The 23,384-nt window shown below is 30.0% G+C and overlaps 1 protein-coding gene across 4 annotated transcripts in view; it reads right to left on the reverse strand.

Moving 5' to 3' along the window:
• Positions 1 to 23,015, reverse strand: part of LOC126738125 (protein shank) — a 98,145-nt gene extending 75,130 nt beyond the window's left edge. For 2 of the 4 annotated variants that reach the window (XM_050443292.1, XM_050443291.1), the window contains exons 1-3: positions 22,791 to 23,014; positions 17,849 to 18,032; positions 8,701 to 8,718 (exon numbers count right to left, since the gene is read on the reverse strand). In XM_050443292.1, coding sequence (XP_050299249.1) covers positions 8,701 to 8,718; positions 17,849 to 18,032; positions 22,791 to 22,870 — 282 coding nt within the window. In that variant the 5' untranslated portion in view covers positions 22,871 to 23,014. Of the gene's footprint in view, positions 1 to 8,700; positions 8,719 to 17,848; positions 18,033 to 22,790 lie in introns of all 4 variants that reach the window. The other 2 variants (XM_050443293.1, XM_050443294.1) reach the window with 2 other exon arrangements.
• Positions 23,016 to 23,384: the final 369 nt, after the last annotated feature.

Below are 23,384 nucleotides of genomic sequence, written 5' to 3' on the forward strand. Positions count from 1 at the left end.
AATAAATCGGTTTTGATTACAGGCGCTGAAGGATGATCACAGATGATTCTTGTTCATGAGCCCCTAATGATACACGAGCCTGAATCTGACTTATCATTAAATAATTACGCCAATTTAAATATTGAAATTCTTTGTAAACGCCCACTCGTTGTTTGCAAGGACAGACGATTGTTTAGTAATGAATTCGCAGTGGTACGAGAATAAGTGAAGCGATTTTAAATCGTTATGTGGTCCATATGATTGTATCAAGTGCGGTTATTCATGCCTGTTGCCCTTTCATCCCACTGTTCGGGTCTAAGAAGAAGAAAACCAGAGTATGAAAAATGATATATACGTGCAATTTATAAATTTATATTGGTCTTGTCGGTCTAAATGAATTTATGTTATGCCACAACGCTGAACGTTGGGTAGAGCATAAGAGGCGGCCCTCGGACTGAGTTATGCTCTTTTGTCGTTATTTGATACCTGTCTACAGATATACAGGCTCGGTTTAAAATGAACATAAAAATAATGTAGTTGGTATGTGTAATTAGTTATTTTTTAAACTGGGTGTGTCGATACTCAAAAATATTGTTGAATAATTTCTGTTATTAGTAAAAATACTTTAATTAAACTTTAAAAAAATAATTTAATTTTACTTAAAAAAAATTATTTAATTATTGCAAAACTAAAGGTTCAATATGATTACTGACTGTTACTATGAATTCACTTGTGCGGTGAAGAGAAGTTGCTATATTATGTTTGTGGTAATCATAAAATGTCTGCAAAGTATGGCATCCTAATATCGTAAGCTCATTAATAAAATAATTATATTTTTTAAATTTAACAGCTTATCTTCAGCAGTACAAAATCGGATTTTCAAAAAGAATGCAATACAGTTTCGATTTTGTTAAAAGTCATTGGCAACATTTTCCACGCTGTTGTCAGGACTGAAAGAACCATACTTATTTTCTTAGACTTTAGTAATGCATTCGATATACTGGACCATAAACTACTTTGTGGTAAACTTTAATCACGTAGCTGTTCACCAGAATTCATTAATTTTTCTATAATTATTTTCTAGATAGATCTAAATGTGCACAATTAGAAGGCCGTTAATCAGATATTAAAGCTTTGAGCAAAAGTGTGCCTTGAGGATATATCCCTCCGCTCTACCCTGTTGACTAATTAAATGTAACATAGTCAATCCGGAGATATGCCGATGACACTTAACTATTTAATAGTTTTAAGAGACAAGACGGAAATAAGGCTATCGAACACAGTCACTTGAAATGAAAAGTCTTAATCTGAAATTGGGGCTGAAGGAGGGATGTGAATGTAGATTTTAAAATACAAAAGGGGAAAATCCGTTGTTTATGGTTTAAATCTACGTACTTCCTGCAGACTCTTCGGTAAACCAGGAAAACTAACGGTACCTTACTTATACTCGTTATTCTGGGTGAAATATGTAAAGGAAAATCTTCAATTATTTAAAAAAAAAATACTCCTAATTATTTTAATGATATAGAAGCCAAGCGTAAATTCTAGTATACTAATCTACTTTTTTGTAAAAGAGTCCTCAATATTGTAACGATAACGCCGCGAATATTTCAACTGTTGTCCATCATTCCGGAATTATCATGGTAACGCAAGCACGACATCTATGGGGACACGTGGAAGGTTAGTAAATCTTCCAGAACCATGGTGTAGCTAGTATATATGAAGCCCTCGCCGCTAGGAGGCCAGGTGAAGTCGGAATATTGACGCGAATTTTAAATCGTTATGCCGAAAGGTATAGAATTTGCAAAAGTAAAATTAATAAGCTCATTAAAAAAAGAAAAAGGGGGTATCCAAGAGCCATTACCGAAAATATAGATCAAAGAAAAGCTCTAAGGTATTGTGCAAACAATATTTGTTATAATAAAAAATCAAACCCAAAACGGATTAAAAAATATAGACAACAAATCGTGAGATCTTAGAAAAGAAATTATAGCAAATAATTTTAATGAATATTGAGTGTGAAGTGAAACTGGAAAAATGCTAGCGGATAAAATAAAGGGAATGCCAGAAACAATTTTACCAACAACGAACAAATTAGAATTTTTTTTGGGAAAATATCTCTACAAATTTAAAAGGAAAATGACGCCTACAGAAGTCATGCAAACCATTGCCAGTATCAAAAAGGGAAATGTGCCTGGTATTGGCGGAATTAGGGCCAAAATTCTAAAAGAAATTCGAAATGAGATAGCATATCCTCTAGCTTACATAATAAACACTTCTTACTTCTTATGGCTGCAACAGGCGTTGAGAACTATAAGTCCATCTTGTTACATTCGAAAATCGCAAAAATTGAAAAAAAGAATACTGCCATATTTCACTCTGGCGATTCATGGCATTCATGGTGATTTATTTTTATTAACTAATGTATCACATTAAATCGCTACCGGGAAATATAACACATCACAATTTTAGTTTTTAGTAAGTTAATAGATAAGGTTTATAAAGTTAGGCAGTGTTAATAATGAGGCAGTCGTTAAACCTTTCCTGAAGCCTGTTCAAGTCCCAAAGCAGTCCACTCCATGAAAATATTGGTTGACCAATCTAATGGTTCTTGCAAAAAAGGAATTGTCACCATAATTCGTGTGACTGTCTGAAAACTGTCTGCCTAGTTTGTTTGGGTTGAACATAAAGTCTTATTTTATTTAAAAGTAAAGAGCAAAAGTTCATAAAATGACGAATATCATAAAACAATTTTAAATATTTAGGTTTGCGACGACTTTTCAGACTTTTTAAATTAAGTAATGATTCTAATTGTTGATAATTAAACTCATCTAGATAATTAGTAAGCGGTCCATTCTGTCCTAAAATCTACATAACTTCGAAATTTGTGTGGAACACTTTCAATTATGAATATGTTTCCTATAGTAAGGGGCCAGACACAATAATGGTATTTAAGATGTGACGGTACCAGTGAACAGTATAGCAAATAGAGGGAAGCAATATTATGAAAATTCCGAGAACATTTCTTACTAAAACCGAGCATCTGGAATGATGTTGCTACTACATTTGAAATATGTAAAGTGAAGCTCAGACCGCTATCAAGTAAAATTCCCAGATCCCTGATGTGATTAACAGATTCTAGCATGTCATCGACTATGAAATAAGAGTGATTCCAAGGTTATCTATAGTTATTAAAGCATATTGAATAATATTTCCCAGCATTTAAGTTTATACCATTCCTAGAGCACTAATCCTTAAGTCTTACTAAATCTGACTAAAGCTTGAAGCAGTTATGTATGGACGAAACTCTACGAAAAAATTCTAAATTATCAGCAAGGAGAAGAAAAAAACTGACCTGAAAGTAATCGTAACCAAGCACTTTGACAACTTGTGCTCGATCAATTAAGTATAAGTCTTACACCAATTTAAAAGGCGTGCAACGAATGAAGACGATTAAGAACCCACAATTTACCCTGTCAAAGGCCCTGGAGAAGTCAGTGTACAAAGCATGTACTTGACACTTCTCCTCCAAGGACCTCAACAAAAGAAAGGAAATTCAATTCAGTAGAATGCCTAGCAATGAAACCAAATTGCTAATCCAATAATTGATCCTTAACAGCAGGTGTACGGAGCTCACAAACAAATCCTTCAAATATTTTTGGGAAAGTACTAAGTATTCTTATTGGTCTATAGTTATTGACTTGTGAGTTGTTACCACTTTTTGGAATAATGTTATAAAACTTGTCCTTTAGTAGCCAGAAAATGCTTGTCCATTAAGGAAGTATACTTTTTAAGGAAAATTGGTAAAATACTGTTTGGTACAGGGCCCTTGCTCACATCCAAGCTGCATTATTTTAATTTCTCAAATTTAAACGCACCAAGACCATTTACAGGCATTTTGCTCGATCTGCGAAAAGCATTTGATACCGCCCATCTGAATTTATTACTCTTTAGAATGGAAGTGTACGGTTTTAAAGGAGTAGTATTACAGCTGTTAAAGAGTTACCTTAACGGTCGTATCCAAAGAGTTACTATTGGTACTAGTGAAAGCTCAGAAAGAATTGTAGATTATGGAGTCCCCCAAGGAACTGTTTTAGGTCCGGTGCTGTTCATTCTGTACTTAAATGATTTTCTGGATCATCAGGAGGATTTTGAAATTGTCTCTTTTGCAGACGATAGTGTGTGTCTCATAAATAGTAACACTTGGGAAGAAATAAAGATTAAATGCCAAAAGATCTTAAAATGGGTTAAAAATTGTCTAGACCTAAGAGTCTTAAGCCTTAACTGGGAAAAGACAAAAGTCCTACCATTCCACATAGATCCTCGATCAAAACTCCAGTTGGGAAACTTAATAATAGTACACGAAGATAATTGTACAAAAACGCTACCATGCAAATGCGTTAATAACGTTGAAATGATCCAGAAAATAAAATATCTTGGTATAATTTTGGATAGCCAAATGCATTTCAAATATCACGCAGAAAATATAAGTACCAAACTACAAAAAATCATATTTATTTTACAGAAATTAAGGTCTTAATAAATAAAGGTAATTTAAAGACTATATACTATAGCTTATTTGAGTCTATTCTTCAATATGGCATAATAGCATGGGGAAGCAGTTATGAAACTGAAAAAAGCACAGAAATGGTGTATAAAAACCATTTTATATAAACACCCAACAGATTTACCCAACAGATTTATTATTTCAAGAGTTTAGTGTTCTTAGTGTAAAGCAACTTTATGCGACTCTTATGCTATGTTTCAAAGTACCCTCGAAAAAAATTGGCTAATAAGGAGATTTCCGAAACTAGACAAATAAGACAGATAGTAGCTGAAATATCAAAATATGGCACCTAAAATATTTAATCTGCTTTCTACCGATGTAAAGAAAATAATGCACTTAAGAGCAAAGTTCAAAAAAGCCTTTATTTTGAACTTTGATTATAGAAAATTAAAGTCGAGCTTTGCATAAAAACCTCTTTTGCCTGTATCCATACCAAATATTTTAGTCGCATTATGTATTTGTGTCATATTATCTTAGTCGTTTTATGTTCATTGTAGATTTTACGTTGTTCTTTAATAAGTACTATTTTAATTGTGTACATATATTCTTCTTGTAGTTATTTTATTTACACTTTTTATGGTTTAGTTCAACTTGTCCTGGTTGAAAAATCATGTTAGGTTCCTGTCTAGCCCGATGAGAATTTTCATCTGAAATTACTCATTGGATTTTCAATTGAGCAGATTGGATCTGGCTCTGATTGATCTTTCTTAATAACTTTGATACTTGTGATAACTTTTGCATTGTTCGCGTTAATTTGCTTGCATTGCTCTCGATGAAGTTTACAGGCTAATTTTTTCTTTAAATATAGGAGTTAGTTTACCCCTTACTTTACCAGTTTTTTTTAGTTCTATAACACCACCCTCATTTAATTATCCGACTCGATGAGTAGACTTTTGATGTAGAATTGTCCACCAAGAGTTCAAAAAGACCTTTAGGCCATGTGAATTTTTTTATGAGTGGATTTGATCTGGGTGGAAGATAGATTGTGGTGCTAATTGCTTTAGGTGCTTTCACGTATCCTTGAATTTCATTTGTGGGAGGTCTTTGAAAAACACTATTTTAGATTTTTTATTCCGTGGCCTGTAGGTAGAGTAGCAGAGTATCCTATAAGTTCTCTGAATATTCTTGAGAGTATATTGAACATAGAACCTCAATCGGTTTATATTTGCTACTCAAAGAAAGTCGGATGGAGAACTGAACGGTCGCTTTTTCATAACTTAGTTGTTACCGCTGGACGAAGTACTAAACGGCTGAATAAATTTTATCTTAAATACTAAAAAAAATATCTCGGAGTGGAAATCTGATATTTAACAACCATTAAAAAATATACTTCAAACTGACCATTGAAAGGTGAATAATTTAATAAATATTATAAAATAACTTAAATACGTAAAAAAATGAGATCGATTTGTCAGAGAGCGTAAATGTGCAGTACCACCGAAAGATATAGCCTGAAAATATTGAAATTAAATCCCTGAAAATTAACATAAGTAAAAGATAATAACATTAAAAGTCAAAAGGAATGTTTTAAACATAAATTTAGGAAAATATAATGAATAAAGACTGATTAAAATTAAGTATCTTAAAAAATACTATGAAATATGTCCGATAATGGATTTTGTATTATATATGTATTTACATGCTCCTGAGATGCCCACATAGGTAAAACTCATGTAGTAAAAAATCACGAACCATCTCTTTTCTAATTTGTGAAACTTTAAAATTATAACGTGTATTATATCTACTATTTAGGATAACCGCACTCTTAAAAATAGGTGAATAAAAATTCAACAATTGTATAGATTTTACATACAATTTGATTCTGGAAATGGTACAGAATCAATTTGTGTAGAATTTCTCTATGCAATTGTGTTTAAACAACTGTGGTTCTATAATCAACAAATTGTGTATCAATTTGATTTATTTTATTGTATATATAGTACACTATTTGTGTACTTAAATTCGACAATATTTTATATTTATTTAATATAATTGTTCAGTAAAAAAGCAAACTCTTAGTGTTTTTTTAACATGGTATGTACACGAAAAAAACACAATTTGTGCATTTTAAATACACACGTTAGTGTAGGTTGTTTTAACAATATATTTTATTTTCTTCCATTTCAACTATTAAATTTTATTACAAATTGTGTATAATAATACTATATATTGTTTTATAAATTTAAATATAGTGTAGGTTACTTATTTTAGGTTTGTATATCATCACATAAGAACTGGAGTTTTTTATTACAATGTTTTGTATTTATATTCATAAAAATTTAAAATACATTTTAGAGAATTTCGTCATAAATCTGTGTAATAATAAATTCTAGTGAGTCTGGAAAAAACAGGATAAAAAAAAGCTGTTTTTTTTATTTTAACAATTTATTTAATTGTATGAAATATTTTCGAAAATTCCACCATTAATACATTAAAGCAATGTATTAAATATTTTCTTCAATCGTTTCAAACCTAAGTTTTTTCCATAGATATTTTACACTGTCTCCTTTATAGCACCTGTAGCACCTTTTAGCTCCATGTAAGTTTAGGGGATCTTGGTGGACACGATATATCTACAGGAGCCTTCCTTCCTATCCAATAAAAAAAAAACTTAATTATTTGTTTTAATAGTAATAGCCTAGGTAATTTTTAAGAAATTTTTAAAATTTAATTTTAAAAGGTTTTTAGTTTGTTGATAATAGTTTAATTACCATAGTAACATATCCAAACTATGATTAAGTAGATACCATTTTGTAATACAAATTGAAATACAAATGCAATAAAGGTTAAAAATTTAACCGACCTCTACATTAAAATTGTATAGGTACAAAGATAAAAAAAAATGTAAAAAAAGTAAGTATACCTACTTATCTATTCTACTGTAAAGTTATCAGTTATCACTGAAAAACTAAATAGGTACCAGCTACCTGTCTAAACATCAAAATATCCAGTAAATTCCAAAGTATACAATAAATGCAAAAAAAATATGGTGCTTACCTAATTACCTACCTACAAACTGCTCCTGGAGTTGGTCCAGTAAACCCCACTCCTTAAGTTTATCTTCAACGAATATATCCATTTTTTTCTTATGCAATTTTAACACTTAACGAAACGAAAAAACCTTAAAACAAATTAATGCCGGCCGATTGATTGAAGGACTGAAGAATGAACAGTTGAACACCTGTGGCACTGGGAATTATAGCAATGCTGCCATCAAATGTATCTTAAAGATTACACCGCCAATTAAAAAAGTTACGTTTCCTTTTTCCTTACGCGTGTTATTATCACGATATTATTTAAATAAATAAAATAAGAACTTATGCTGATTGGGCTTATTTTTAAATATCCTATTAAATAATTTTCAATTAACAACTTTAAATCGACTGCAAATTTTGATGCATACCTTTACAACTGTTTAATATTGAATCTGGCAACATTGACGCTAACAACGAAGTTCTAGCGGCAAAGGCAAGGGCGTCGGGCGCGTCCTCCTTTATACACAATTGTGTATTATAACTACACAATACATAGTTTAAAATTCTATAATTGTGAAGGGCTATTAGCAAGAATCGTTTTTATTCTACACAATTGTAAATAAAATCAACACAAGCCAGAACAAAAAAATAATTAAAAATTGTAGTAAAAATATACTTGGTTATTAGATTTTTTACCAAACTGCATTGGATTAAAAAAAAAAAATGTGGAATATTTATACACATTATCTTAATAATTAATATCCACTTATGGTGTATTAATTTAATATGCAATAATTGTATAAAATATACACATTAAAACATATACAAAATGCCTGAGAATTTTTATACAGGACTGTGAGATATTATCTAACAATTGTGTATTAAAATTAAACATTTTTTTTTACACAACAAAATGTGAAAAAATCCATCGGGATTTTTCTGTGTGCGGTGATTTACAAGTATGCTAAATTATTAATACACGTTATTTAAAGGTATAAAGATATGTGTTGCTGGATACATATTTCTAGAAAAAATTCTAGGTTATATTAAGGTCATGCATTAAATCTTTAAACTTTAGATAGTTTAATTTGTATTAGTAATAAACATAACAAAACAATCATGCTAATAGCATTAATATATCAAATCATGCAAAATATGGTATTCTACGTTAGTACCTACCCGAAACCAACTTGCCACCTGATGCGCGTGCCATTAAAATGAAAAAAAAATACAAATAAAATAAGAGATCACACGATTGTGAGGGCAGTAATATACGATAAAATAGTCAAAAATTGTTAAGAAACGAAAGACTTAATACATTAAGTTTAATAAAAAGTGATATTTCAATTGTTTTGTTTAGGCAGTCTGAAATTAAGCTACTTTCTTATTTTAACTTCATTCACATTCTACGTCTGTTTACAATATTTCAACTGGCTCCCTTACTATTGACATAAATCCAGTGAGATAACTTTGGTAGTAGGTAAAACTCAAGAAGGTTTCTGCATATTCTGTAATTTACATTAAGTTTGAAGAACACTTCCTGCTCAATTGAACAGAATCTATTTTACATTTTTCTCTCTATATAATGCCTAAAAAATGGGATTTTTAATAGTTTATTCTTCTTTGTCTGGATCATACTTATTCTTCTGGTTCGCATCGTACCCTAAATAAAATTTGTAGGGTATACTTTTCTCACACTCACGCGGTCGCAAAGAGATACTCAGTTACTTTTCAACTGACCTAGAAGACAGACAATTGAAAAACTGCGCTCTAGTTTACTCTTATGACCTTCCAGGCAGAAGTGTTTTACCATTCTAGAGGTAGCCACAAAAGAGGAAGTTAAAAGAGGATCGGATATTATAATTTACTTGGTTAGTCATGCTCCCTTAGAGGACATCCAAGCACACAGGATCAGTTCCAATCTGGTGCAAGAGTGCAAAGATGCTCTGAAGAAGTTAGAAGAGATTCAGTTTGGCTAAGTTAGGATCATCTCTGGTAGGGTGCGAAATCTTTGATCCGACTGAACAAAAGAAACATATCTTTTATCCTGTATAACTGGGCATGAGAAAAACTATGGAAAACTGGACCAGGTATAGCAGATGCCGATAAACTAAGGACCTGCTGTCAACCTCAACGAAAATGAAGGCAGCCTAACTGCTAGTTTGGCAGTCTCACCGAGAATTTTGGGAAATCCTATAATACTCACAAATAAAAATCAATAACTGGACTGGGAAGCTCAGCTTTACTTCATTAGAAAGGCAAGGGTAGGTTTACGAAAAGGAATCTTTAGTCTTTGAGGCTTTAGTTCCTCCAAGTTACTATTGCTACTACTACTAACTGACTCCTAGACCAAATAGTACAATGATAAATTTATAAGACAAGACTCTAAGCAAGCACATTCTGGAAAAAGTAAACCTTTAAGGATAATGTTACAAGAAATGTACAGGTCTTAAAATACTAAGTTGGTACTCCAACATTTTATACTAAAAATTATTATCATTTTAATATAGGTGAGTTCAGAAATATATCCAGACTCTAATTCAACTAGTGATCAATCAGGTTGCTGACATGAAGAAGATACTAGAAAAGTAGCACTTGGAATAATTACTGATAAAGACATAAGAGCTCTGAAATCACTTTATGTTACTTTTATACGTTTCCGGAAAGCTTTTGATAATGTCAACTAAATAACGATGATGGACATTCTGAAAAATAAGGTTGTTAATCAAAAAAATTATAAAATAATTGAAAAGCTGTATCAAAATTAAGTGGCCAATATAGAAATAAGTGAAGGTTGTAAAAATTCAGATATAGAAACGTATCAGCAAAAACTGTCATCTCTTGGTGGAACAGTTAATAAAAGAATGCAAAGACCTATATAAATTATATTTTCTCCTGTGATAATGATCATTTCACAAACAAAGCTAAAGGGTAAGCCATTACTATTCGTAATTGTATTTGTTGTTGTTCGAATAACATTTTTTGAGATATGACTATCACTAGACCCTTTTGGATCAATCTCAGAGCTTTTGGCTGCTACTATTGATCTACGTAAGCCAATTAAGTAAACTTGATTTAGTTTACAAAGATTTGCTGTAAAATACTGATATAACTAGTAAAGCTCTAAAATAAGTCGGCATGGCGCATATCTCTTCTGTTAGGACATATTTTAATTTTAAAGAAATCAGACAAAAAAAATGGCTTATATCTTTGTTGCCAATTGATGTACTGTCTTGACTCTTATTATAGTATACATAAACATAAAGTGATTTGTTACAAGATTTTATTAAAACTAAGGGTATTGAATCAATCAACCAACTAAACTTTGTTTCACGTCAGGAGAATTTAAGCTCAGATATGTTAGGTGACATCTTTTGATCTACGTAAGCCAGAAGCACAAAATAAACTTTATTTAAATAAAAATGATTTACTTTAAACCAATAATACTACTGATATAGCTACTCAATATCACTGCAAATATCACAGTCGTTTAAAAAAGGATCCCCGTGAAGAAGTTACGAGATAATAATTACTCATCTATCTCTAGAATTTGAGTTGTAGTAAGAAGCAAAGTTGAATACTAAGTGCTTGTCTACAAAATATGATTATAAATATCATTATCAGATTTACGATTTATAAGATATGACCAATTAAATTTTGCTTCACGTCAGCTGTCTGTAAGCCAGAACAATAAAATAATCTTTATCCTGTTAGCATGGTACTCATAGTAGTTTTAGAACGAATCCTTCAAAGAAGCAAGGACGCAACAATCTTTCATGTCTTAATTGGTAATTGACTTGCATTTATGAGCTCAACATGCAAAGTTGAAGATGAACTGATTATCTAAGAGATAAAATTATAATTATCATCAATAGATGCAATATTTCATATCTTAATTTTGATTTACGTCAGCAGTTCTTGTTAGTTCAAGCTCAGATGTGTTGGATGATAATTTTTAAGTAAGCTTAAATCATGAAATAAACTTTATTAGTGACAAAATACTGGTAATAGAGATCAAGCTGGTCTGGCTATGGTCTTGGAAATATTAGACCTTTAGTCAGTGGCGTACTAGGTCGTGTATCCCTTCAAGACGGAAATATGCTTATCGTTAAAGTAGAAAGTAACGAAATATCGTTTAATCAGAAAAAATATATCAGTTTGCCCATATATAACCCCCATTATTTAAAAAAGAGTTATTTCAATAAAACTAGAACTACAAAATAATTCCTATTAGAGATAAAGATTTTTAGCAATTTTTTAGACTGCCTATACTTGTGCCTATACTTGTATTTTATATATAAATTTTATATTAGTAAACAAATTTTCCAATATTAAAATATATATAATTTATATTAAATAAATTACGACTATTTCTACGTATATTACATCTCAAGTTAGCAATAAAAATAAGCGAAATTGCACTCTTCACTATATTATTAACTGTTTTATCTACTAAAGCATATATTTACATTAAAACCTTGTTTACTGTTTAAGTCAATAAAAGCCGGAATAGGTGCTCTGTTAAATCATTGTTTAATTGTTAATAATTATATTGCAGTTTTTATTAAAAGCGTTTGCAAACATAATAAAATTTCAGCAGCTTATATGGTTTGTTAATGAGTAATTTTTTCAACATAATTCCTCACTGACGTTATTGGATGAATTTTATTATATTTGTAATAAGCCGAGAAAGGTTTTTGAGTTAAGTTTTTTGTCAAAAAAATCAGAATTTTGAGTGAAAAATATTGATTTTCATAGAGGATATTAAGATTTAATTTTACTATGAGGAGAATTGTTTTATTTAGTGCAAAATATTATTAAATTAATACTTTTTTATAAAATCAAACACTGTCAGAAAATATTCATTTATCAATTGCATCATTAAATGCATGCAATAAAATTCCCGGTATAATTCGCGTATAAGTAGATTTAAAAAAAATATAGTGGGTATATAACTCAGACTGCAGTAAATCTAGCCTATTGACTTCGGAGTTTCTGTCTATTTTCAAATCATCTTCAGGATAATAAAATGAACTCCGCCTGCATAGCTGCTGGGTGGATAGGATAGATAAAAGTTCCGAATCAGGATCCAGCAAGATTTTTAAAAAAATTATTGGAAACGAGAACAACTATGAAGAGCCACATGGAATGTCACGTCACTAATAAATAAAGATCAAAAATTAATAATAGAGTAAAAGAACCATAAAATAAATATATGTGTATTGTCTGAGACGAAAAGGAAAGGCAAAGGACATTTAAAAATAGCAGAATACAGTGGAAGACCAAAAGATGATAGAGCAGCCTCAGAAGTGGGTCTGCTTGTAAAGGAGAAGTATCAGAAGAACATATTAGACATCGGTTATGTCAACGACAGACTTTTGCTAACTACGATGCAGTTAACGAAGATAGCTAAGACCCATGTTATAAGTGTAGATGCCCTTAATGCAAAAAAACTACAAGAAGAGAGAGAAGTCCAAAACACTCTGATATGATACCTAAATCAGAGGGATTTCAATGCAAGAGTGGGTAACGAAAATCTCGAAGGCATCAATAGTCGTTTCAACGAAGAAGATCTCGATAATAGCAGGAACAATTAGTCCAATTTTGTGCACATAATGAGCTGAGGATCAATAAAACATTCTATCCACATAAACAACAACAGAAATAGACCTTCGAAAACCCCAAAGGACAAAAATCAACCGTAAATTACATCATTACAAACCGGAATATTCAGCCTTTGAAAATATTCAATATAAGGATACTATGCTCAGCAAATGCAGGAACCAACCATAGATTAGTATTAGCTGAATTAAGGGAATGTGTACAAAAAAAACCTAAAGATAAACCTATAATAGTTGAAAATAGCCATCAGCGATGCTACCGCAAGGACTGAAGCAGAAAATGAATGGAAATAAAATACAGTATGAGACTGCCTGGATTAAATTTAGCAATACCATAACAGCAACTGCAAAGGAAGCATTAGGTCAAAGAAAAATAAACGAAAATGGAAAGCGAAAGACAAAACCATGGGTTACCAAAAAATAACAATAGAAGCGTGGAAGAGATACTTTCAAACCCTCTATAGTTACACACACATATAAGGGACGATAGGATTATAACCTAAAAATGATAACACCAAAAACAATGAAGATAAAAATCAAAGGATACAAATAGAAGAAATTAAATTAGCAGTGTCCAAGCTAAAAAACCGAAAAGTACCAGTATTGGATAATATCAATAATGAACTGATTACATATGGAGGCGACGCATTATTGGGTGAAATACAAATTTTATTTAACAAAGTCAGGTATTTTGTAACTATTTTAAGGTCTGTTAACTAACAAAATAATTTTTTTAAAGTCAGAAACATTTAGAATGTCGAATGAATAAAGAAAAAAAAGACCAATTCAATTCCAGTATAACGATAACCTAATTTTTAAAAAACAGGAAAGAGATGGATCCACAAAATTATAGAGGCATTAGTCTGTTAAGCACACCTTCAAAGGTATTCACAAAAATTCTAGTGGAAGAACTACTACACACTGACATCAGTGAAAAACAAGAGGGGTTTCGATCCACAAAATAGATCCACCATAGATGCAATATTCATCATAAGACAAATAGCGGAAAAAATCAATTGGGTATAACAAACCTTTTTCAGTCATCTGACAATTAAAAGCCGATGCCATCTATTTACTACAGTGCTCCTCACGAACTAAAGCCCTCTTTATATGGAAGCATAAAACGTTACCATATGAAAACGCAAGGCTACTATGGGTTAAATAAGATGTTTATTTTCTATGCTTTTACCCTAGTTTTTGAAATATCTAAACAAATAATAAACGATATTTGAAAAAAAAATCATATAAGTGAAAACAGTTATTCGTTATTGACAGTAAAAAAAATGGTAATTAAATACATGTATGTTTACAATTTCTAAATTTATGTGCTTTATCGACTTAACAAAAGGATTCAAAGGATTCAATAGAATTAAACTTAGCGATATCTTAAAATTATTGAAGGACTGAAATTTTAATCCTTAAATAATTGAAATTATCACTAAAATAAATTTAGGAAATAGCACCTTTATAAAAGCAATCAAGACATATTCCAATAAGATTGCCTTGACTAATTCTTCAACAGGAATCAGGTAAGGAGACAGTCTTAGTCCAATAATATTTAATATCCTAATGAATAAGATCATTAAAGAAGTAAAATCTGTGGGAAAACGATATAAAATAGGTACGAAAAAATTTAAAATAATTTGCTTTGCTCACGACGCGGTGATAATATTGGACAATGAGGACAATTTGCAAAGATTACTATATTCAAAATAGTGGCAAATGAATTGAACCTAGTGATTTCTGTCCAGAAACCGAAGTCTCTGACAATATTAAGAGAACCAAGAAGGTGCAACTTAGCGATCTACAATAAAAGCGTGGAACAGATCAGGTCCTTTAAATACTTAGGTATTAATATCACGACTAATAGAAATCTGAAAGAAGAAGTTCGAACACAAACAATGATGATAGCTAGGGATCAGGATACCTTCGAAATGTAATATGAAGGAATAAATTTATGAGTATCGGTACGAAACGTGTATGAACTATTATGACGGAACAACGGAAATGAAGGCGCTAAGGTCAAATGTGGGAAAGATTCTTAGGGACAGAGTGAGAAGCAGCGTAATCAGATCCCAATGTGACATACAAGATGTTATAAGATGATCCAAAACAAGAAAAAGAGCATGGAGAGCAAGAAGAAGAAGAAAAAGAAGAAGAAAACATATAAAGCAAATTGAAAAAAGGGGTTCAAATCGCACAAATACTTTCTGAGCTTTTGGACGTTTCGATACATAACAAAAAATTGAATAAAGAGTGGAAGGTATAAAAAAAATATATCTAAATCATATTGATAAAAGCAGTTAAAAGAACACATTAATAAAACTATTTTAGAGACTTTAGTAAAACTACTTCTTGTCGTTTCGATCGATCATAAAATATTACCCTCAGGAAATTATGATTAAAAAAACATTTAAAGTAAATTTAAAAAAAAACTATGAACAACAATTTTGTAAACTTTTCGACATTTCGTTTATTAAAAAATGATCTATAAATTATTATAAAATATGAGTTTGGATCCATCACGTAACATCATCTTTAGGGCATTGAAAAGTATGATAAATATCATCAAATGAGGCTCAAAAAAATATTAATAAACTATTTATTAAACTTGTCAATGTTTCGTTTATTGTAAAACAATTTTTAGATTCCTGGAAATAACGGGTTCGCGACGTTTCGATTTATCTTAAAAAATCATCTTTAGAGCATTGTCAAAGAAAAACATCTTAAACAGATTAAAAGGGGTTGACGAAAAACAATAATAAAATTATTCTGAGACATTTTTCCACGTTTCGTATATTATAAAACCATATTCGGATAACTGGAAATAATGGGTTACCCTTTAAAAAATATATTTTTTTAACCATTTATGAGATATGACCAGCTGGGTGTAAGTCAGAACAATATATCGAATAATTCAAGGAAGCAAGCACACTTTCAGCACAATCTTTCATTTTGTTTGGTAAACTTCTCGATACTTCGATTTATCACTTAAATTCATTTTCAGGACATTGTACAAAGAAAAACATCAGTAGCAGATCTAAAGAAGTAAGAAAAATTATAATGAAAATATTTCGTGGACTTGTCGACGTTTCGTATTTTTTAGGACCATTGTTAGATTACTGAAAATGACAATGATTTTTTTTCTAAAAAACTTAGTAAAACTACTGGTCGTTTCGATCGGTCATTAAATATCACCCTTAGGTCATTAAAATTGATGTAAAAAAAACATCTAAAACAAGTTTAAAAAAAGGAGTTGAAGAATAAATTGATGAATTAATTTTATAATCTTGTCGACGTTTTGTTTATTATAAAACCATCTTTCCATTACTTAACATAAGTTAATTATATTATTCAAATAAAATTAATGAAACTATTTTGTAAACCTCTTAACGTTTCAATTTATTATACAAAATTATGTTAAGGATATTGTCAAAAGGAAATATCTGAAGCAGATTATGAGTTGAAAAAAAAAACATTTTACAACTATTTTATAGACTTGCCAACGTTTCGTATATTATAAATCTTTCGTCGGATGACTGGAAATAATGAATTATATTTTAGTATTTTATTACTATGTATATAAAAAACATTAATAAAATTACTTTATATACTTCTAAACGTACCGATCTATCATGAAACATGATCTCTAGGGCATTGAAAGGTAAGAAAAATATCACCAGAAGAGGATCGAAAAGAAAATTAATGAACTACTACATAAACTTGTCAACGTTTCATTTATTATAGAACTATTTTCAGACGACTAAAAATAACAAGTAATTTTTTTCAAAAACTAATAAAGAAACTACTTTGAATAAAACGTGAAATTATGTCATAAACTTGTCAACATTTTGTATACGTTTTTAGATTATTGGTCATACGGAGTTATCTTTCCCAAAAAAACATAAATAAAACTACTTTGTATACTTCTCGACGTTTCGATCCATCATAAAGCACCATATTTAGGACATTGGAAAATACAAAGGTATCACGACGTTTCAGTAGAACATAATATAATCAGGACCATAAGCATCTTTAGAGTACAACAATAATACAAAGATATGATAGAAATTCAAGAAAAAATATATTAATGACAAAAAAAGATCATCTTGAGGACACTAAAAATGAAACGAATGATTTCAATGATACTGAAATAAAAGAATTTAGTCTCAAAAGAAAAAACATAAGTGACATTTTTCATCTTAGATTATCAAAATATCGACAAATCACAATGGTCATTATACCCACTATTATGATATTGTATTTTTTTGCAGCAACGTTTAGGACTTCTGTAACTATGAATATTTAAGAGCTCAACTTCTACTTCTTACATTATATGGCAATAGCGCTAGTGCAATTAGCCATGAGTCCTAACAAGTCGGTAGGTCACATGATGCGCTTACTCGCCATTAAGGCATTCAAATACAGAGAGTTGCCAAAGATTTAATACATGGGGAGAAATGCACTTTTCTTACAACAAAATATCGTAGTAAAAAACTCAACATCAACACCTCTCGGCCTCTTTTGAAAAACTTTTTATTAAATAATTTCTTAACATATGAACCAGATTCTTATATAATATTCTTCTAAGATCTGGCTAATATGTTAAATGAACCATCTGGTAAACGAAAACCAAAAAATGTTTAACAAATCATTTCCATATTTTCCTAGGAAATGCTGTTTAAACTACAATCAAACATGTTTACCTTTGGTAACGCGGCCAAACATTGTTGTTTGACATCCCAAATCAGTTGATCGCGTGGAAACTGCAGGCATTTCTGGACGCTGAGCTCTGGAACGTGGATGCGTACCAAGAGGTAGCCCGGATCGTCCGGACCACCCACACGAAACTCAACCTCCTCCTCCATTGCGGACGATACCTCCTCACATCTAAAATTGAAGAATGCACATTAAAAAAGCAGACAATATTAAAGGAAATAAAAATCTCTATTTCTTGCTTTAGTGATGACTCGAAATATAGTTAATAGTTCGGTTATAGTAGTTGAAAAAAATTCTTGTTTTAATTTTTGACGGATTACACATCTAAAAATTTAAACTTTTTTATTCTTTGAAATATTTTAATATTTCACTTTGTTTTTAAAAAAGAAAAAACACACGCTTAGTGTAAAAACACTTTACCTGGATTTTTATAATACCAATTTGATGGCTAATAATAATTTTTGCATAATAAATTAGTCATTGTCGGAGATAATGACTATTTTTTATTAGTTACAGTTTCAAAGAAATGTCGTCTAAGAGGATTGCGTTTTTTTTATCTTAGCGCCTATTTACTATATTGTTTCTAGTTATAATTAACATCTAAGTATACTTCTTGGGTGATACGGTACAATTCTCTTCGGATTTCGTATCGAGTTCATATCTACTATTAGGAAATTATTATAAATACTTCTAAGAAATAACAAAAGATCAATCAACTGCCTGAAAGAAATCAGAAATTATTTCAATTGCTTATAAGAACTGAAAATATAATTTTAATTCACTGCAATTCAACTACCTAGAAGAAATTGGACTCCTCGTAAAAATAAAAATATGATTTCAGCTTCCTGTAAAAATAGGATTTATGAATTCAACTACCCGTTAAGAACCAGGAATGATTCTAATTATAAAAAATAGAAATAACTTGAACTTATTTCCAATGAGAAATAGCAATTATGACTTTAACTGCCTGGAATAAACCAGACTGCTTAACTTTTTCATAACATCAACTAACTCCAATTGCCTATAAGAAATGGGATTTATGACTTCAACTCCCTACAATTAACAGTTCAACTGCCTAGAAATAATCAGATTGCTTCTAGCAAATAGGAATTTATCTTTAACTGCCTGTAAGGAACCAGATTTAATTCCAATTACTTATAGAAGATTAAAATAACTTTAACTGACTTCAATTGCCTGAAATAAATCAGACTGCTTACTTTTTTATAACATCAACTGACTCCAATTGCCTATAAGAAATGGGATTTATGACTTCAATTCCCTACAATTAACGGTTCAACTGCCTAGAAATAATCAGACTGCTTCTAGCAAATAGGAATTTATCTTCAACTGCCTTTAAGAAACCAGCTATGATTTCAGTTGTTTATAAGAGATTGAAATAAGTTTAACTGACTTCAATTATCTAAAGGGAATCGTACAGCTTCTAAGAAATAGAAATATACCTTCAACTGACTTCAATGTCCTATAAAAAATAGGATTTATGACTTTAACTGCCTGTAAGGAACCAGGTATAATTCCAATTACTTATAGAAGATTAAAATAAGTTTAACTAACTTCAATTGCCTGTTTTTAAATATGGGATCAATCAAGCTGGTCTTTGAAAAATAGATATAATGACCTAAATTTTCATATCTTCAACTGATCCCGGTTTCGTATAGGAAATACGATTTATGACTTCAATTTTATGAAAGAAATTAGAAACTGGTTATAGGAATTGAAAATATGACTTAACTCAGTGTAATTCAGACTTCAAATGCCTAGAAGAAACTGGACTGTTTGCGAGAAATAGAAATGTGACTTCAGCTTACTTCAATTGCTTATTAGAAATAGAATTTATGACAACTATCTGTAAGGAACCAGAAATAACTCCGATTGCTAAAATTGAAAATATCCTTAACCGACTTCAATTGTCTGTAAGAAATAAGATTTATGAGTTAAACTGCCTGTAAGGAATAAAAAGCGGCTTTAACTAAGATTGAAATAACTTTAACTGGCTTCCATTATTTGTGAGAAATTGGAATGATGTCTTTAAGAACCTGGAAGAAGCCAGGTTTAAGTTTTTTATAACTTCAACTGATTCCAAATTCGTGTAACAAATAAGACTAAGAACTCTAATGTCCTAAACGGTATCAAAAATTACTTCAAGTGCTTGTAGAAATTGAATATATGACTTCAACTGACTGTAATTTAGAAGGAATCGGACTGCTTGTAACAAATTGAAATATAACTTCAACTGACTTGACTAGTTGCCTATAAGAAATGGGACTTATGACTTCCACTGCTTGGAAAAAATCAGACTGCCTAACTTTTTTATAACTTCAACTCACTTTAAATGCCTGTAAAAAACGAGATTTAAGGAGCCAGGCATAACTCCAACTGCTGGAAAGAAATAGAAATGTTAGTGAAATTTGCACGTCAGTTATTTTCCCTTTAATTTCCGTTTAATTTTTCTTCCTTAGTTTTATTGAATGCTAAATATTAAATACAAATTATAATTAAATAAAATATCAGAGAAATACTAAAGCAAAATATTAGAAATAAACGAAATTTTTTAGTAAATTAAAAAAAAAATCTAAACAAAACAATATTAATATATAATATTTCTATTTCATATTTATATGTTATATGCTATTTCGCGTATAATATTTTATGTCTATTTATGCTGAGTTTTACTATTATAAATTAAGCTAGAATACCTTGTCTTTATTATATTTTGAATTTTATTTCAATTATAACCAGATAGATTACGAGTTATGCTTATAATTTTATCCTCCAGTTTCTAAATGTTTTATGTTAGCTTTATCAGATAAAATAATCGAATTATGACAACTTAAATTTTTCTAATGTAAATTAAGTCTATTTTAGTCGACTTTCCTTTTGCATTGTAATCAAATATATCAGGTATAATATTTTATACATGTTTGTGATGTCCATTATTTTCGTTTACCGGTAAGCAATGCGCAGCTTTGACCTGCTATAAGTATAATTATTTACGAAGTAGTTAATAAAGAAATTATTCGTTTATTCAAATTTATTTTTAGTATCTATTTTTAATGATATTACCAAAATTTTTTTAAAATATTTTGTATAGGTATATATTTTCCTAATGTAATTAGGTATATATTTATATATTTTTTAATTGTCCTTTATAATATATCTATATTTAATTTGTAGCATACAGCATTTAGCACTGAGGAAAATTAACGCAATTAATATGATTAATATTATAAGATTATTAAAAAAGTATTAAGTATTTAAAATTAGTGGCTACAAATTTGAAATTGTAATTTAAAGGCCAAATAACTATACGCACTTAATATTTTAAAAAAATCTAATAAATTTTAAATATTCAATTAAAATAAAAAATGCAAGAAAAGTAAATAATTTTGAAAAAAAAATTTAAGCAAAACGGAAAACAATCTTACAACATAATACTAAAAAATAAAATTATTGAAAAAATATTGTATTTAAATTATTACATCATCAATTAAAAAATTAAATTTTAATGAAATGAAGAACAACATTTTCATATAATTATTACCTAATTCTTAAAACTTTAAATATCATTCGCATAAAATAAAAATTAAAAAAATATCATCCGTTAATCCTACTCAAATAATTTATTTTAAGAAAGTAAGCAACAATTTTTTTATAAAAAAAAATAGCTAGATATTGAAAAAAATTAAAATAATTTATTTAAACGTTTTTCTTTGACTCGAATGCCAGTGAGACGTATAGGCTATAAACTCTATGAAAAGAGTAAAAACAAAGTAACAAAAAAACCAAAATTATAAATTCGAAATAAAAAATGTATGAGAAATTTTATTTCACAAAAAATTTATTTAATTAAAACAGTAAAAAATTAAACTTATGAATTGTGAAATAATTTTTTACATAAACACATTTACCCATAAAAGGCATAAGGATTGCAGAAGTAATTAACTTTGATGTTTAAAAAACAATAACCAACTATCAAGCGCGATACTGCCAAAAAAATATTGACTTTCTTAGAGGCAATTAGAGGATGTAGTTCATTTTCTAAAAGTTCCTCGCGTTCAATAGTAATCAAAGGAACCGAAAAAGTAAAAAATTGCTATCATAAAGTAGATATAAGTATAAAAATAAGTATAAAAGTTCCAGATGAAGAAATCAGAAGAAAAATAAGATTAATAAATGTGAATAAGTGAGTAGCACAGCTTAAATGGAGATGGACTAGACAAATTGCAAGACATAGCACGGATAAATATATCGATAAGCCTTGGCAGGCCTCAAATCTGCAAGACGAAAACTGGATGAAGATCAATCGCTAAGGACAGACAGGGATGAGGGATGGAAAAAGCTATCAGAAATAAATGAAAACAGACTAATCAGAAGAAGTATAAGAACGTTGCATGACAAAAAGCAAAGTAACGACCAGGCTGCTAACACCTGATCCAGAAGATGATTTTTAATTATTAGGATTGACTGCAATTAATTTATTATTAAAAGAGCATTTTAAAGAAGAAGTGACACAAAGTTAGGATTAGAGTTATTTATAGCCTTAGATGTTATGTAGTTGCTATTTAATTTAAGTTTGTTACGTAGCGAAAAACACTTTTGATACTCTCACATAGAGTTCAGTGAGAGCTTATGAAAGATATATAAGATAAGAATTTTTATGGACACAAAAAGAGTAAACGGTATTTTTTCAAATGCCCAAGGTTTTTTTAAGCGATTACAGATACGCTATATAAAATACACCTTGAATTGATTTTGAAGACCAAAAATGAATTATTATTGAAACAATTCATTCAAGGAAACCTAAACAAAAGGTCACACTAAATTATAAAAGAACATATTATTGTTTGAAATATATTTGATTTAGGTTGAAGTTAAAGATTTCCTAGTTCACGTCTCGGCTATAATACCTACATAATAAAGCTGCGAAGACTAAGGCTTCCCCCAGAGGAGGAACGCGAAAAACTGTCATCACTACTCTTCTTCCACTTCATTTTTCCTTCTGATATTCTCAGATTCACTTAAACATGATTACCATTAAAAAAACTCTTAAAATTAAATCTTGCACATTAATTCATAAAATATCCTTAAAAACACACTAATAATTGAATCCACGTGAAGACCCGTAGTTCTCGCATTAACTGACAGTACTGCCGCAACTTATCCCGATTTCAGCTGAGGTGTAGGTACTACTAGAGCGAGACGGAGATAAAATTGTTAAAGAAGCAATTTTTGTCTTATCTTATCATACGATTTTTCCACGTATCGTACGTGTGCGAGAGGCGGATTCTTATCTTTTACTTGACCAGATAAGGTGGCCTACGAGACAGGTTATTTAGAAGTATACTAATGTTGCGGTTAGGCAGGTGAAAAAATCTTAATATTGGTTAGATTTGTCATAGATTTGTTAACAATTCTCTTCTTTTACGTGTAAGTTCCAAATAGAGCTTCCTCTGCTCTAGTAATATTTATATAAATATTAAGATTTATTTATTACTCTCTCTGGTG

Source organism: Anthonomus grandis, chromosome 7 (assembly GCF_022605725.1).
Source record: "Anthonomus grandis grandis chromosome 7, icAntGran1.3, whole genome shotgun sequence".
Taxonomy (NCBI): Eukaryota; Metazoa; Arthropoda; class Insecta; order Coleoptera; family Curculionidae; genus Anthonomus; species Anthonomus grandis.